Here is an 18749-nt window from a genome sequence, read left to right as displayed (position 1 = left end):
ATGACTTTTTATTTGCAAGGAGGCACAAATATCAATCAATCAAACAAACTGTATTTATATAGCACATTTTATACATAAATGCAATGCAATGTGCTTCACCCAAAGATAAAAACAGTTCAAATAAAGCACGTACAGTATGGCAAAGTATAAAGGTCTTATAACTGGATGCCACTGAGTTAGTGCCTCCTGATTCATTATACTCCCTACCATAATTAAATAATTAAAACACTGTAACTTCACTTGTAAAGCACTGTAACTGTAATCTATTCTAGGACCCAAAAAAACAGTTGGAAGCCTAAAAGCATAGTCATGTCACCTAACAGAGCTCCCTCCTCACCTCACCGCCACTCAAAACTCCTCTGAAAGTTGAGCCTGTTTTTCTTCTTCTTCTTCTTCTTTTTCTGCTATCACCCCGCGGCGTGGGCGAAGCTGGCTCGCCCTCCGGCACCCTCGTCGCTAATCTCCAGTGACATGGCGCCGTTTCCCCCCTCGCTGTCGAAGTCTCCATCCTGTAAAACCTGAGCGGGAGAAGGCGGAGAGAGAACAAAAGTTGATGGGGACTTGGCAGCGGACGGGGAGGCGCGCTGCTTGGTACTGAAAATGGCAGCTGTCAGGGTACGTGATGCTGAGGCGAGCGGGCGAGGCGAGGGCCTCCTCCGTCTGAGGGCCACGTCACATGCGGTAGATACTCTGGGTCGTCAGAGTAAATGCGGGGCGGCAAGCTTGTCAAGTTGAGTGAGGAGGTATGCCCAGCGCGTGAACTCATGTGTGACTGGTTAGGTAAATCCATTAAAGCGAGTGAGAGAGAGAGAGAGAGAGGACATTTTTTCATCGATTCTGGACGTATTCAACCTCAGCAAGGGGAACCGTGATACATGGGAGGGTAATGGGGGAGTGAGGAGGGGCCACTTTGAGGGTGAAGCACCTCGTCTAACTGTATAAGGTACCGGTTGGCCTACTGTGCTGGGCTGGGTAGAGTCATCCTGATGTCTACACAGCACAAGGACACTGAGAGATCCAGTCCTTCCTCATCATGAGTGCATGCAAGAGAGCAAAAGCTAAGTGGAAGTCAGGTTCTTTAAACATACAGTAAAAGGATACCTATGAGTGTTTACTGAGGTTCATGTTATTCAATGCTTTCACAGTTAGCTGAACTGTTTGCGGATCATTTTGGGCTATAATGAACACGGTAGCAGACATAGTGATCCTTCAACCTGATAGAGTCTCTCTCAGCGGGGCTTACCACGTAATCGCAAGGTTCTTGGTTCGAATCTGACCCTCGACCTATCTTGCATGTCATCCCTTCTCTCTCTCTCCCATCCTTCCTGTCAATCTCTACCGTCTCTATCCCAATAAAGCAGATGTGCTCCTGTCAAGAGTCAAATGTATTGTGATAATCAGGTACACTCATGATGTACTGTGCTATAACATTCCCGTGTCAAATTCCAATCATTGTGTTTTAGTAGAGGTACTGTGCTGTAGATGTAACCTGTTTTGAATATTGACTGATACTTATTTCATTGATCAGTGATATTTTTTTTTACTATTTCTATTTTCTTGACAACATGCTACCAACAGATGCCAACAACAGATGTGTCTGTTCCTGGAATGGTCACGCATGATCAAAAGTGCCATAAGGGACACTTATCCACAGTGCATGCATGAGATCCTTACATATTTACACATACATATTTTATGCACCTATTTAAATGCATTTTGCTTTAAATGCACATGTCAATACCAGGACCAACAGCATGTAGAGGTTAAACCAGTTCACTTGATTTCTTTGATTGGATGAAAACCAATACCATGAAAATCAACTTTGTTTGAGTAAGTTTTCTTCTACACTCAGAAGCAAAATGAAAAATGTTTTTTACTTTATTTGTCCTTGTAGGGGAACCCACTGAAAACCCTTTTGGGTTCCAATGTAGAACCCTTTCCACAGAGCATTCTAAATGCAACTCAAAAGGGTTCTCGTGTAGTTCTGGAACGTCCATGATTAAGTCTATCATGACAAGCTGAAAAAACATCACCAAGATGAACGCTGAACATAGCAATTGTCTTCCGCTCTCTAAAGTGCCCCAGGCAATCTGAACCAGGGTGGGCAGGATGAGGGACGGGGGGGGGGGGGGGGGGGGGGGTTGTGGGTCGTACAGGAAATGGCAGTGGATACCAGATTATGTGTTGCACATTAAGCAACAGTAAGTGTCATGGACTTCTTTCTTTAAAAGTGTGTTTCCCCTCAAGGGATAGGGCACTGCATAACAGTCATCAAACTGTAGAGTAATGCCCCTCTCCAATCAGCCCATGTCAACGTTTAGCGCTCAGAAGGAAGGAATCTGAAGCAACAGCCACTTCCAATGGCTTCCACTTTGATTTAACTTCAGCTGGCGAGTCCTAATGGTTGCACTCTTGCTGTCTCTCTCTCTCTCTCTCTCTCTCTCTCTCTCTCTCTCTCTCTCTCTCTCTCTCTCTTCTGTGTGTGAGTTTTGGTGGATGTGAGTCAGGTGTGTGTGTGTGTGTGGTCTGTGTGTGTGTGTATATGTGCTGTGTGTTTTAGGAAAGTGTTTGCACTTAGCACTGTTATTGTGTGTGTGTGTGGGGGGGGGGGTTATGCTCGCATGTTGCATTAGCATGAAGGATGTAGTAATAAATAATACCAAATACATAAAGGTGGGTAAACTCTGAATGCCAGTGGAGATGAAGGGCAATATAGTGTCATACTGTAGTAAACGCTAATGCTAGACATGTTATTGTACAGTAACATCATTCGTGGGTATCCACACATGCAATAAAAGGCGTGTAAATGATACGTGTTTGCTCCCCACTACACCCCTGGTTAGCAGCGCTTGTGTTTATCTGTGCATGTCAATGTGTGTGTATACCTGTGTGAGTGTACACACACACACACACACACGCACACGCACACGCACACACACACACGCACACACACACACACACACACACACACACACAAAGTGTGTATACACTTTGCTTTCCTATAGCACTGAGAAATGCATGTTCCAGTATTGCACAGAGCTGCTGTTTACACAATCGGGCCCAACCTCTCAGGGGCCTGGCTGTGAGACATTTCATCAGAGGGGAAAAAACAAAGATGGTTGGAGCAACAACACTGACACTAATCTACACAGCTCTGGACAGGAAGTTGAGCAAACAATCAGGAGGAGCAGGTGCCATTTGATGGACAAAGCTGCCAGCGCTAGGCTGCTTGTCAGGCAAGTAAATAGAAAGGAGAAACAAGAGCCAGTGAGGGAGGGAGTGGGGGAGAGAGGGAGAGAGGGAGAGAGAAAGAAGAGGGTGGGGAGAGAGAGAGAGAGAGAGAGAGAGAGAGAGAGAGAGAGAGAGAGACAGACAGGGAGAGGGAGAGGGAGGGAGAGAGAGAGAGAGAGACAGACAGGGAGAGGGAGAGGGAGGTTGAACAAAACATTCATAGGCTCAGCACATGACAGATTGACGCTAGAGGGGAATGTTTTCGGAGAGGTAGTGTATCATGTCTCTTGAGCAGGTCTGTTTGTGTGTGTGCTAAGACTGAGGTTGTTTTAGGGAAGTCCAAGGCAGGCCATACTACCACATTTTGCATGGATTCATGGAATTTATGCTTGGCATCTAAAAATGGTCTAAACCTCATCTCTATGCCTTCTATAGAGAGGATGCGGCTTATGATGAACTGTACCTCCCTGTTCCATTCCCTCTACCACACTGGCTGTATGTATGTGTGTGTGTGAGAGAGAGAGAGAGAGAGAGGGAGAGAGAGGGTGCCACTGCCACACACCAATCAAACAGAAGCCATGCTAACTGCTCTGATTGACTCCTCTTTACAGGTCAATCTTCTCAAACACAGCCCCTGTCCACTTTGATTTCCACTAGGGCCCGTCTGTGTGTGTGTGTGTGTGTGTGTGTGTTTAGAAAGGGGGGTGGATGGAGAAGAAGACCCTGTTTGTGTGTGTGTACATGTAAAGTGTGTGTGCGTGCGTGTATGCTTGGGTGCGTGGGTGTGTGTGTGTGTGTGTGTGTGTGTGTGTGTCTAGGGAGGGGACAAGGTGAAGGAGAAGACTGTGTGTGTGGAATACTCACATTAAGCCTGACAGACTGAGCAACAGCAACAATTAACTCCATTCAGCCAGGATTCGTTCCCTCTCTCCGCCAGAGAAAGAGAAGGATGATGAAAGGAGACGTGGAGGGTCGACTTCACTGAAGAGTTGCCTGTTTAGGAGGAGGTTGCCTGTCCATATTCACCATGTCTTGGATGAAGCTAATGTCCCATACAGTACAATTGGTTGCTACATGAGTGAATGGCCTTGACTGTGAAACGTTCAGGGATCAAAGACTTGAAGAGGACTTCTGTACTATTAGTTGTCATCATCACAGCAGTGATGTACATTTGCCTGTCATCAATTGGGGCATTTCGACTTTCATCAGCATCCAAATACGTCTAAAATGTTCCAAAGTAGGCCTCCTCACTCACAAAGAGTTAAGAAACCTTGCGTTGCCATACTTTGGGCTGTCACTTCTGCTCCAGGACAAGTGGTGACGATTAAAATTTGGGAGACTCTTGCATATTCCTTGACAATAATCTCTTCTGCCTAACCGACGTTTCCCTACATTAAATTGCACACTATACACACACTCCCTCGTTCTCTGATGATACTGCTTGTCACTGAAATTATTAACAACTCAAACAGCGCTGCAATGGAAAGAAGTTAAAAAGGTATTTGAAATGACTTCATCACCTGCTTTTGGGCCCCTCATCGCATTTGAGAGTTCATTAATCCCGACTTTAATTTAATCCAATTAAACATCGGAGCGGAGGTCCTGTCAATGCGAAACATGTTTCCACGAGGCAAACTGAAAAAAAACCTCCAAACAGATTAATTTTTGCAGATCTTTAATTCCTTAATCGCTGATCTCTGCTGTCACTGTTAGGGAGAGCAAACACGTCTTTCTTGAGCTCTTAATCTGGGCAGGAGTGACACGCATAAAACACAAAGGAGGAATCAGAAACAATCAAAACCCTTTTTTTATTTTTTTACCATGGAATCATTCTCTAAACAGGGAAATGCTGTTCTGTGTATTCCATTTCTTTTTTAAAGCCTCCAGTCGTTATACATCGAATCTGAATCTTGAATTTGTTTCATATGGTTGTAATAGTGTTTTCGCTCTATTACTAATGGTCAAAACATGTAGAAAAAGCATCAGAATCATAACAAATGTATTTCAGTACAATCAATAGTTTTCATCAAAAACCATGTCCACACCTCTTTGAATGACACAAAAATGAAAAAGCATTATGGCTTATCAGACCCCTGTACGTCCTTAACCGCGCCAGCAGCAATCAAACTCACTCTTCCACACTTATAGCAGAGATTCTGCCAATAGCAGAGGTTCTAGTCCTCTCCGAGTGGCCACTGGAACAAAGTGTGGAGTGCAACATGGTAAAGGATAATGCCTTAAAACGGCTGTGTCCCAATAATCTTGAATACCTTCTCTTTTTTTCTCTCCTCATACAGGTATTTATCACAACTGATATGTGCAATCTATTCACTATTCAGCCATATGAGGTCATGAGAAAAGGTGCAGTTTCCTGTGCCAATGATGACACACAGAGGACAATTCAGCAAAACACGCACGTACGCACACACGCACGCACGCACACACACACACACACACACACACACACACACACACACACACACACACACACACACACACACACACACAGGTCCACACACATCGCACACTTCTTTAGTGCAGTTTGACACATGGTCACAAGTCCTGATTGATAGATGCTGTTTGCATCTGGACAAGACACTCAATTTCAACTTAGGATGCCACTCATGACAAACCACACTTTCTCAAAGGAAGGAAAACAAGCTAAAATAACAGTTATTAAGGTAATTATGAATTATAGATGCAATTAGTGGACGATGAATCATTGTTATTGTGACTAATATTTATTTGGTTCTCTTTCTTGAGGCTGCTTGATTTCCTGACGCCTCTCCAATTATCAATAATGAGGCTTTTCTCCCATTTGACAATGTTGTAATCAATATTCTGTACATTGAAACTTCAAGGTTGAGAAAGTTGAGAGTGAGAAGACAATGTCAAATGTACATCAATTCATCCATTTCCCACTGATTTAAGAAAATCATTAAAATCCACTTACTAAAATGAATGGAATTCCCCTGGAACTTCCCTTTGGGTTGGGTTAGTCATTGACGAGTACAGTTCTGTGGCATTTATTAACCCTATATCCATTCATGAGTCACGCTAGGTATGCAGACCCAGTCATGGTTTAATCATTAATGCCCATGTTTGCTATGTGGATAGAACTGATTAGGCTAAGCTATGATAAGCAAAGGGTGTGTCAGACACAAACATTGGTTGTCATTATATGGTCTACTTCTTTCTTTGATCTGTTATCAATAACATTATTATTCTGTTTTCTTCATAACTGTTGGAAATCTTGGGTTGTAATAATACCTTCATATTTCGTCATGGGTCTATTTCCTGATGACTTTCAACACCTCAGTGCATTTAGCAATTAGCTGTATTGTTTTAACTGTCACCTTTGATTACGTTTCTTACTTTAAAGTCCATGACAAATCACTAGAATACAACTTTTCCTCAAACCAATGGGTTGTCAAATACATCACTGTAACCATAGACATTTGAAAAATAGACTTGTTGTTTACAACGCAACACCGTTCAGAATCCATTGTGGTGAGTATACCATATATGTAAACCAAGTAGCATGCAAAATAATTAACATTCTTCCCACCCTTCAATTAAAATGTAATTCAGCTTTGATCCACCAGATAATTATACTCATGCATTGCTGTTATATGAGATATTCAGATTTGATGAGGTATGTTTATGGTAATTACTTTGTTGTTATTTGGTATGTCTGGATGATTTTTTTGTCACACAGAATCAAGACAAAAATGAAAAAATAGATGATTGTGGTATGTGATGGACAGGTAGAAAATATCATATATGTTATGGCTTTCATTCAGTAAACAGAAATAGAGTATATGAAATACTAATAAACGGCAAAAGACCCAGCACCAGTATGGCATTATGCAAGCATGGCCTTTACAAATCCATGAGTTTTCAATATATGGTTCTCCCACTTCCATAGCTTAGAGCCACATTCCAAACCACTGTATGAGTAACTGACCTTGTTCAAACAAGAGTAGCAGGTAGATGATGTCTGACTACATGGACATCCCTCTCTGTCACGGAAAATGCCAAGTAGTCTTGTTTAGATGCCTGGAGGCAGCAAATGGGATAGATACACTACAGTCATTATGAGTTACATGAAGTTACATTACAGACAATAGAGATTTCTAAACTCCCTATGTATTTTCTATAACGCATAGTTTCAAAGTTTGTTTTCAACTAGACTCACAGCTATTTTGTGTAAGACCAATGTCCTCTCAAGGGCCAGTGAAGTATCTGTATCTATTTCTCAATGAAAATGTAAACCCTAAGACATAGATTCCATACTTAAAGTATATACTAAGTCCCAATCATATAACAACGTATGAATCAAAGCAAGCTGCTTCATACATATGGTCTAAACATCTGCATCGTCTTCCTGTTCTTTTTGTCACCAGACGTTTCCACTTCCTCCCCAAAAGATATTTGTTATAATGTGTCTCAGTCAAAAGAGGGAAAATCCAGTTTGATTTGTGATTTGTGATCTTATTAAACTGTATGCCGATTGTTGTTAATGCGGGATACACATTTTCACCACAAATTGTGGGGTGTGATAGCAGTTGTGGCAGGATATGGTCTTTCATATTGATATTTATTCAGAAACTGCTTCATAGTTTTCAAGTTTCCTTGATGGCATAGGCAGCTCCACCCAACTCCACCCAAACTGACTTTTTGAAGCAAACCTAAAGACACAGTTCTCTCCTTACAATTATATTTAAAAAAATATTGAGTATTTGTGAATATGAGTGAACTGTTGCTGTAGCCTTCTACTAACCCTAAAAGACTGCAGCTGTTGGGTGTGTGCTCTGACACCACTGCGACCTCGAAACCCACTATACTTCACCACATCTGGTTTTACCTAACGCATGCGCACTTTGTATAATAACGTTAACTTTCGTTGGACTGTGTTTATCCGACGAACTTTAATGGAATATTTCTGCGACTCAGTCCCGTTCACTTTACAAGGAAGAGCACTCAAATTGGCAATATTGGGAATAGCGGACATGCAGGAGTCATATCGTTGACGTCAGCGCTGTGATTTCCTCTATTTCGCAGGAAGCACAGCGACTTTATTGTTTTGCTCTAACTTTGACATGTTGCTCCAGACCTGGAGGTGTTGTAGCTGTGTCCCGTCAGTGCTTGATTGACAGCTGAATGTATTAGAATTCGAAGTGTCCCATTTCGTCTGAAAAGTTTGCTTCGCGAGCCATTCGTATCATATAAGATGTTTGAACAATTGTCACTGTTGACAATGAAGGATAAACAACTTCGCCTAAAGAACCTCTGGACTTCAGCAACAGCTGCAATAATTCTCGTAACTTTGTTTTCATCGTCCTGTCATGCAGAAGAAGCATCTTGTCACGGCGCGTATGACTTGTACTTTGTGTTAGATAGGTAAGTAAAAATATATACTTTGCTTCACAGCACTAACATCCTCAAAGATGCAAATGTGCTTCAGGGATAAATACCGTAACAAGAACAATGTAAATAATGTCACATTACAAACATTTGAGGATACAGTATGTTAGAACCCATGCCCCTATCAGCAGCGAAAGGGTTACATTCTGCCGTCGAATGGCCTTGGATGTCAGGCTTAATTAAATTAGCGGGAAGTTTAATACATCATCATCATCATCATCATCATCATCATCATCATCATCATCATCATCATCATCATTGAAATGGGTCGATGTCAGTGGCATGCATGGTCAAGTTCAACTCAGAGCAGGGTGGAGATATGAGCACATGCATGGCAACACAGCCTGCTTAACTGCTTTCCCATGAATATAACCTCTGAGTTCATATAATGATGATATGCCACTAAATGATAGCAGCTATATTGACAGTAGGCACATACTAGGCCTGTTTAGCCATGGGATACACAAAGCTGAGAGTCCTTTATCTAACCCTCACTTTGACTCAAATGTTGTTGCTATGCTAGATGATGATTTACTACTTGAAAATATTCTGGTGTCTTCCTTGTTCACTGAAGGTTCAGAAAATGCATGCATATAATACTGTAACAGGAAGCCTCATACTAACAAAGGTTTTTTTTGTCTTCCAAATTGGCAAAATGCCACATTTGTCTTAGCCTGTTGAGTGTCTGAACCTCCCTGCCCCAGATTCAAGCCCTCCACCCTGATATAAATTGCAAAATGACAGGATGATACAGTATACTGTTGATACAACTGACAAAGAAAATTATCCTTTTTCTGTTTGACTGTCTCTGTGGGTCCAACTGTAACAAAACACCATAGCCCTAAGCCTGTCTAGAGAATATTGAGCTCTTTTAGCTATGTTTCAAGTATCACTTTGTAGCTGGCCCTGCAACTGAACATTGATTATCCACTGTAGTGTAATGTCTATGTCTAGGGTTGGCTGAGCAATACAGCATACAGTTGGTCACATATTGAAAAGGGCAGGTACCTGTTGAGGCACTTAAATCACATGTTTGATGTGTAATACATCATTATACTGTAGGTAGCCAAGAGCCAACTGTGCGTGCACGCACACACACACACACACACACACACACACACACACACACACACACACACACACACACACACACACACACAGTCCTAATGACTCAGCCTAGTTACAATATTGTCAAAGTGCAGTGGAACTTTGTTTCACCCTCATCACCATTTCGAATCCCCCCACTCTATCCAAGAGACATTGACCTTGTCTTGGGAGATGGGGGAGGAGAGAACCTGTGTGAAAGATGGGCATCCTAATGGTCTAACTCTCCTTTTATGTTCTCTGCACATACATTGAATTGTAATTATTAGTTTAATTACCTCTCTGTCATTACATCAAGGGCAAATTTTACACACTGTGTTCATATTGGTCACTTTGAGTTATAGAGGCGACGATAGGCCAAGGGCTGAGATTTGACACACTCCCAACATCACTTGCCCTTGGTTGTAATAGCACATTTATGCTGTATCTACATTGCTGATTACAAAATTGTAACTTTCCCATCAGTTTATCTAATGAAACCACAGAGTTGGTATTGCAGTGAGGAAATGGTTGGAGTTGACCATACCACATGAATCTACAATTGTCTTTCCTCTGTAAACTTACCTAACCTAGGATATGATATTCAAATGATTTTGGCACAGAGCCACCATTACCACAACAATAATTGCTGTTGTAGGGTACAGTAACTTGTCTAAAGAGAGATGATGTAATACATCTGTAATAAATCCAAATTGTGGAGGGGAGTAAAGTTCATATCTATTCATGAACTCAATGACTCAATCTACACATTCACTTCAAAGTAAATGTGGTTCTCTTTCATCCTTTTTTGAAAGCATCGGTCTAGAACACATTTAGCCGACTCATCCAAATGCTCAATTAACTGCACAATTCAGAGTTAACCACATGGTGTGATAGAGACTGCAGACCATACTCTTTGTCATTTCTACTATCACGGAAAGACAATTATGTTTTCTTTATTTGCAGGTCTGGAAGTGTTGCTAATGACTGGAGTGAAATTTACGCCTTTGTCAAGAATCTTACGGACCGATTTGTGAGGTGAGTTGTTTGTATGAGCTGGGAATAGATTATTTGTGGCCTGGCAAAGGGACAAGTGGATGTGTTTCTTAACTTGGAATCTAAGCCCCCTAGACATCTGAGGATCTGTTTGGTGTGTATCACCGTCCCTTATTCTAGTGTGACAGGGAATCTGAGTTCCTAAAGTATTTTTTTTTCAAACAATAATTTAATCAAATTCATTGGAATCTTCAAATTCATATTCCAATAACCAGTATATTACACATTAGCTGAAAGACTAGTCACACATCCACCCCATGATAAATGAATAAAAGTCGCCAACATTTTTAGGCTGAACGTTGAGCTTGCGTAACGTTTGACTCAATGGTACGTGCCAGTACAGACGGTAGCGACCCAGCCAAAATGAAGCGGTTTGTTGAAGAAAATAGCAAAGACACCAGGTGGGAGTGGGTGGCAGAGTGGATCAGTCTTCTGGGCTGTGAGAATGGCCATTTGTACTGGGGGGAGGGGGGTCCAGATCCACACATATCCCCTCTGCCACATGATGCTGCTGGAGGAGAGGCCGAGAATGTACAGTAAGGCAAAAGAACACAGGAAGGCGAGGACAATCTGCTACACAATGCCCATTTACCAAGAGCACTTCTGTTCCACCATGTGGAGCATGCTGGATGTTTTTTTTTTCTTTTTCGTTTTTCTTTCTGGCATTGTACGCTTTTTTTTGTGCAGCGTTAGACGGGATAATTGAAAAATTTAAAAAATGATTCATCCTTAGACACAAATTTGCAACATGAAGACCATGATTTTACCATGATTGGCCATGATGTTACTCTATAAAGGTCCAACTTAATACATTTATATGTTTATATATGTTATAAACATATGTTATATATGTTTTCACAGTTGCTCATTCATGACTACATAGAATTTGACCCCTCTGAAGTAACACATCCTCAGGCTCTAAAAAGTTGAATCTGCAGAATGGGCTTGATCTATACGGCTGCTATTTCAACTTGCCAAATCTGGCCGTGTGGCTTAAAGATTGTGCTATGAATGTGGGGGAGGATCGCGACTAGGCCATGTGTCATGTGGGTGACAAAAAGCAGCACCTCTCCTTATGTTGTGATCGCTATGAATCTCTGAGGGCCACTCCAAGAAATACTTTGTACTTCCCTGCTCTACTCGCTTTCTTCCTTTATATGCAAGTTTCATATCTACATTATGGTTGAGTACTATCATTTTGTAATATGATTGTACCTCATTAGTTATCTTTCTATCTCATTATCTTACTCATCAGATGTAACCATATTACTAATGGGATTACTCAACCACATACATTATGTAAGACAAACTTTCTCACGGTTTACAAAAGCTGTTCTCAGCTCTGTGTAGCTAAATATTTCTATGTAGCTAAATATTTATTCCCATGTACAGCTGTATTTATACAATGAAACCCTAAAAAGTTTGTAATACATTATACATTTTTTAAATGGCAGACCCTACATACATTACATATTTACCTCACAAATGAAAGAAGAGCAAAGTATTAGTGGAGATATACAGATCGAAGCTAAATGTTGAATCTAAATGTCCACATAGAAAAAAGTAGATGGTCGCCAATTTCATGCGTCTGGGAACCAACACATTTGAGTGTCCATTGCTTCTTCACACCCTCATAAAGTGACAGGTACAAAAATATATTGTGTGACAGGATGTGTGTCTGTGTAGGGGATGAGTCATGCTCACGTCAACCTGTTTCCTGCCTGGGTATCAATTAATCACTTCCTCCCTTCCCAGGAAAGCAGACTGTTCACCCTAAAGTCACATGCTATAATTAGGTGACATTAATAAAGTGTGGTCTGTGTCTTCTTGAATATCAAATTCACATGTACTTTACTTTTAGTAGAACAGTATAGTCCAGTTCAGAGTAATGGAAAATCACACCACATTTTTACAGCCAATTTCAATGAGAAAAAATATTGTTCTGTGTACAGTGTATACTATTTTCCCCTTACAGACTTGTACCTAATATCGCTCTTTTTCCATTCTAGCCCAAGCATGAGGGTATCCTTCATAGTTTTCTCATCCAATGCACAAGTCCTCTTGCCTCTCACTGGAGACAGGTACTGTATGCTATGACAGAATTGCAGAACTAGCTCATTTGGTTGAGTTTCGTATCAATGGGTAACTGATAGTTGAACTGGTATCTATCCTGTGTTTAGTTACCAAATAGAGGAAGGCCTCCAGCGCCTGAAAGAAATTAAACCAGCAGGGGAAACGTACATGCATGAGGGCATTCATGAGGTATGTCACCACTTCACCACTTTATCTTTTCAGAGAAGTCTTTAGTACTGTATTGCATATTTTCTTCCTCTTATTCACTGACTTAATTATCATCTTACAGCACTTTGTTCATTTGACGGCAGTCCATCAGCTATTGACCAGTTGCTAGTCTACTCTCCCTGTGCTCTTCAAAGTGTCTCTTATCTGATTGCCACTGCAATCTGTTTAGGTTAGAGAGCAATTCAGACATGCATTCTGGAAATGCTCCAATTGACCTACTTGGAAAGCATTTAAATCTGAATTCTCTCTCTCTGCAGATTTATCAGGTGTGTATTCACTGATAATGACTTTGCTCTGTTCTCTCCCCCTACCAACCCCCTTGTCTATGAACCTAAAGGCCTCAGAGCAAATTAAAAAAGCACAAACGACCAAATCGTCCTCCAGCATCATACTGGCTTTGACTGATGGAAAGCTTGCAGTCTACGTTCATGAGCTCACAATTAAGGCGGTGAGTTCGATTTTTGAAATAAAACATCCTATGTCCTCAATTTCAAGTGTGTATGTATGGTACATAGAGTGTTATCTTTCTGTTGCAATTTAAAACCTATACTGTTTGTCTTATGCAGGCTGACCAAGCAAGGCTCTACGGTGCTCGAGTGTACTGTGTTGGTATTAAGGACTTCGATGAGCAGCAGGTAAGAAGACACCAAGATAAGCTTTGTGAAATATAGTGTACTGTATCAGGCTTACATTATGTCAGAAGCAGTGGAGGCTGGTGGAGGTAGAAATCTGAGGACAGTCTCATTGTAATGCATGGAACAGAATGAAGAACGGTATCAAACACACTCCTCAGAGTGTGTTTGATACCGTTCCTCATTCTGTTCCATGCTTTGAAATGTGTTTGATACCATTCCTTATTCCGTTTCTTGCATTACAATGAGCCTGTCCTCCGATTTCTGCTTCCACCAGCCCCTGGTCAGAAAGGCCGGATATAGAACCATGGAAATATTCTCTCCAATACTGTGTTTGCTTAAAACCGAGTGTTATCTAATTGTCATCTAATTACTGTTCTCACAACAACCGCCTGCTCATCCTGTCCCTGATGTGATTAAAGTCAAGAAAATAGTACGATATTCAGCAAGACTGTATAGAGAGACAGTTGGAGGAAAAAAAGCTTTGAAGTTAGCTATTTGATGATACAGATATTGTTTGTGATTACCATCAGCTTGCTGAAGTTGCCGATACACAGGACCAAGTGTTCCCTGTAAAAGATGGCTTCCATGCACTCAAAGGCATTGTGAATTCAGTAAGTTTGTCTTCTTTTCCTTTTTTTGGAATACATCTATATTGCATTTATTTCACATGAGAGATGTATGAGTTCCTGATGTAAAATCACCATTGTCAAGAGGGTCACTTTCGAATGAAGGAAAATGACATAAATAACCACTATGTCTGAAGAGTGGTTACATGAAGGTGAATGCATGGAAAGAGGACATGGAAATAACTGGTTGGTTTTCTCCACGCTGGTATGCAGTGTAGGAAATGTACTCCCCACACAGTACTAGGGAGCACCGTGGCTGTCTACTCATTGTGCTCATGATGGAATTCTTCAGAATTTTCGGAGAAGCATCCCTATTGTGTCCAATTACAAGTCAGCTTCCCCTTTGTTGCAGTGTTACCATGCTGAACATATTATCGGCAACATGTTGATGGGAAATGGGAAATGAACCAACTGTGGTTGCTCAATTTCCTTAGTTACCAGTATTTAATTAATAAATCCTATTAGTTTACATAGAAAAACTGTACAGCAGAGCATGCATTACCGCCCACAGTGTAGCATTGTGTGGATAAGTTCTACAGTAATGTTTACCCAATAAGGAATGACACATTGACACTTGCTTCAGTCTCAGCAGAAAGCATGGAGATAAAGGGCTCTCTCAAACACAGGGTTTATGATGGAATTGCCTGAGCCGCCACTTCTTATATCAGAGGCCAGCCAATTAGTTACTTTCCATTTTCTGAAGCGCTTCTAAGTAAACTGGCAACTGCCAAGATGGGTTTCTGCACAGTAATGCTTTCACATTCAGCCCCCTAACTCAGTGAAAAATCAAGCCCAGCTGGAACATAGATGCTTGGTTGTATTGAGGTTAGAACTGTTAGAACAGTGGCCATAGGCAGGAGACACATTGTTCTGCAATAAGTAAACATTTGCCCATGAAACAAGTATTAGGTCAATGTTTATATGGGTTGTTTTTATGGGTTGTATGGGACTGTTCCTAATGGTTGTTTATATGTTGTCTCTCAAACCAACTGATTAGCAAAACATGCTATAGAAAAGCATGTGATTAATGGTTTTTTTCTTGTCAGAAAATAACAGACGTACTGTAGAAAAGCAACCTCTCAAACTCATTGCTCTAACGCATTGAGCAGAGTGACTTTTTCGTATCCAAATGAAACACAGAACATTCTCCAGTGATTACTTATCCTGGATGCCGGGGCTAGTTGGCTTCGTTGCTCCTCACTCGGATTTCTAGGATTTTAGATAATCTGTGCAGCCTTTTGGTGCTAGATCTGCTGTGATTTCACAACAAATGTTACAGAAATTGCCAGAAGAACAAGTCAAAAGTTTTGTTTATGATTAAAAGTTTTTGTTAATCAAAGTTTTGCCAGCTGAGGAGTGACGTGATTGGTCAGATGTTTTGCGTGTGAAATACAGCAGAGTGGTCGTTCTGCAGTCCTGTGCGTATAATTTCTTTCATAATAGCCAGTGAGGTCTTTTGGTATGAATAAGCCTGAATATGTTGCTGGGAAAGCCCCAAATAGCCCTCTTACTACAACTTAAGAGGAAGCTTCCTGGCCCCTCCAAAAATACAGTACTGTTCTGAGGAAACGTTGGGTTTAACTATGAGGCATCTTATGTCATATGACATCGACCTCAAATTTGATGACCTACACGTATGACCCTAATTATCTTAACCTAACTTCACTTAATAGTCTCTACAAATGGACTCATCTAAGTGTCTCTCTCACAGATCTTACCACAAATGATAACTTTGGCTAAGATGCTTGGATGACGGCTCCCCCAAGCCTTTAAGCAATGTGTCAGAAGAGGCTCAGAGAAATGAATAGCTCCCATTGAGTCCAGCCAAGCCAGGACCTCTGCTCTGTAATTACACTGGGGGAATAATAGTGGTTAATAGTAGCAGATCCTTTGCCTTTAACCGGTGCCTAGCCCTTCTCCTCTCCTTTAACGATTCCATATCAGACCCATCAGATTTAATAAGCCCGCTGTAAACGTTCCCTCCACTTCAGATTGAAGTTTCGCTGAAACGTCAATGAAAGGTCCAAGTGCCATATATTGTGGTTAATATGCTCCTTTTTACAGATTGTGTACGTGGATTTGCATAGTTTGTCCTTTGTTGATTTATTGGATCATAGAAGATAGTGCGCTCGTATGACAGTGGGCTCACATAGGCCTTTTTATATGATAATGTAGGCTTGGGAGTTTTAATAGAACTGAGGAATGTAATAGTCTTGCATAATTTTCCCATAAAGGCTGACAAAGCTTCCTCTCCCCTGCTCTCCTCTCGACTGATATTCTGCTCGGCCTTTTAAGCAGGCCGATTCCGCTCGGCCCAGATCAAACATGAGACATTTCTCAGGTGTTGCATCCTAATCTGTTTCCCGAGAGTCGACAAGGCTGATACGAGCAGGGCCGTGATGTATTCATTCACGGCGGCGCACAATAACGCCTCGTATCCATTCCGTTTTGCAGATATTAAAGCAATCGTGCACAGAGATCCTGAGAGTGGAGCCTTCGAGTGTGTGCGTGAACGGTAAGTGTTGTGTCGCCAGCACTCACACCCAGAGAGCCGTGTTTCTGTTGTAGTTCCTGTTCATCCCCCCCCCGCCTCTCCTCACTATCTTCTCATCATGTTTACCTCAGAGACCTTCGACATCGTCCTCAGAGGAAATGGCTTCACTGCGGGACGAGCCAACGAGGGGGTTGTCTGCAGTTTCATAGTCAACCAGCAGACCTTCAGTAAGTACAGTTCCCCACCAGATTATTTCATGTGACCTGAACCAGGAAAAACTATGGGCTGCCAGAGTTTTCCTGGTCAGCCAGGGTCCACAGGTTTTCCTGGTAAATTTACTTGGTCATAATAAACTCTGGGCCCTAGCTGTCATTGGTCGTCTCAAATTTCCAACTGTCATTTGTTGAAGAACAAAAGGAAATGCTGCAATTTAGAGGAGGATGTGATGAAAATCTTGACCCTGCTACATGTGGTACAGTACACTTCTTATCCCACATCTTAACATCAACATCATTAAGTCTGATTTTGGTAGGGCTATGTAGGTCATTTATTTTCTTATTTTAAGCCTGCAGTCTGTTCTGTCAAGAATTTTTTTTTTTGGAAGAAAGCTGGATTTGGCACTTCAAGCCAATCCTTTCAAGCCTCCATTTGGCTCGAGGAAGTTATTTAGTTAGATTGATGGCTGCCAATGACAACTTTGTCTCTCAAGTTATTTTTGATATTTCAACAGTGGAACCAAAATAGTTTAAAAACTGTGATTTATTTTTAAAACAAGCTTATTCTGAACCAGGAAAATGGCAGTTAACAGATGTCATCCGGTTGGTCCCTTAAAGTTGTAGCTCTTTCAAAGTCACCCACTTTGGTGCTATTTATTCCCACATGAGCATTTGCAAGAGTTTTCCCCTGGACCTTTTTAGCAGGAGGGCACCTTATAATTATGGACAGTCATGATCACAACAGGGAAACATATGCCACATATGGAGAACAGATGCTACCATCAGCTCCATCTTCAAGCTAGTAGGAGTCCTTAGCAGTCTTGAATCTAATCCTCAATGCCTCAGAGGGTGAGGATGGGTTAGCTTCACCCACCCACAGACACACATTCACACACACACACACACACACACACACACACACACACACACACACACACACACACACACACAAACAGATCCTGACCCAGGTCAATTTCTAATCTCCACTGCACACATCAGTAGCCTACACGCTCACGACTCCCGCTCGTCCCCTTTTTCCTCACGAGATGACAAATGGCTGCCTATTACACATCTGGAAACACATCTGGAAAGTTTAATCTCCAGGTCACTGTGACTTGCGTGTGTGAGGCAGGGTCTGCAGGGAGCTCATACTAGTGTCTTATTTTCCAGATCAGAAGCCAAGCACGGTGCGCAACGATTATCTTCTGTGTCCTGCGCCTGTGCTGTACGAGGTCGGACAGTAAGTACCCACAAGGGAAGTCGTGTAATACCAAAGTGGTGGCATGTACTATATAGGGATGCTGTGGAGTCTGTGGTGAGTATCTGTTCTCATATCATGTTTCATAGCCCTCTGTCTTGTACTCTAAGTCAGGAGACCTGTTTGTATAGTGTAGGGGTACTCAATTGCAGGCTAGGAGGCTGCAGTGCCCTAAACCTAACCCTAACCCTAGCTCAAACCCTAACACCAGCTCAAACCATAACACCAGCTCAAACCATAACGCTAAACATAGCCCTAAACTTCACTTGGCTCTTGAATTTCAACAGTTATGCCTAGGCCCGTGATGGTCATGGAATTTTGGGTAGCAGTTGATCTTCATGCAAATAATCGTTATCACCGTCGTAACCGTTCATGTTCCAACTTTTTATATTTAAATAGGCTATCTGAGGCTGACCCTCCCCT

At 41.7% G+C, this 18749-nt stretch overlaps 1 protein-coding gene across 1 annotated transcript in view; it reads left to right on the top strand.

Moving 5' to 3' along the window:
• The first annotated feature begins 8361 nt into the window (after nucleotides 1-8361).
• antxr2a (ANTXR cell adhesion molecule 2a) overlaps nucleotides 8362-18749 on the top strand; it is a 53025-nt gene continuing 42637 nt past the window's right edge. Inside the window, exons 1-10 of the mRNA XM_083673928.1 lie at nucleotides 8362-8634; nucleotides 10708-10779; nucleotides 12807-12878; nucleotides 12978-13059; nucleotides 13436-13546; nucleotides 13665-13733; nucleotides 14264-14344; nucleotides 16814-16874; nucleotides 16985-17080; nucleotides 18239-18308. Of these exons, the coding sequence (XP_083530054.1) occupies nucleotides 8465-8634; nucleotides 10708-10779; nucleotides 12807-12878; nucleotides 12978-13059; nucleotides 13436-13546; nucleotides 13665-13733; nucleotides 14264-14344; nucleotides 16814-16874; nucleotides 16985-17080; nucleotides 18239-18308 (884 nt within the window). The 5' untranslated portion in view covers nucleotides 8362-8464. The remainder of the gene's footprint in view (nucleotides 8635-10707; nucleotides 10780-12806; nucleotides 12879-12977; nucleotides 13060-13435; nucleotides 13547-13664; nucleotides 13734-14263; nucleotides 14345-16813; nucleotides 16875-16984; nucleotides 17081-18238; nucleotides 18309-18749) is intronic.

Source organism: Argentina silus, assembly GCF_951799395.1.
Source record: "Argentina silus genome assembly, chromosome: 7".
Classification (NCBI taxonomy): Eukaryota; Metazoa; Chordata; class Actinopteri; order Argentiniformes; family Argentinidae; genus Argentina; species Argentina silus.
Note: the sequence above shows the minus strand (reverse complement) of the source record. Positions and strands in the feature narration are given on the sequence as shown.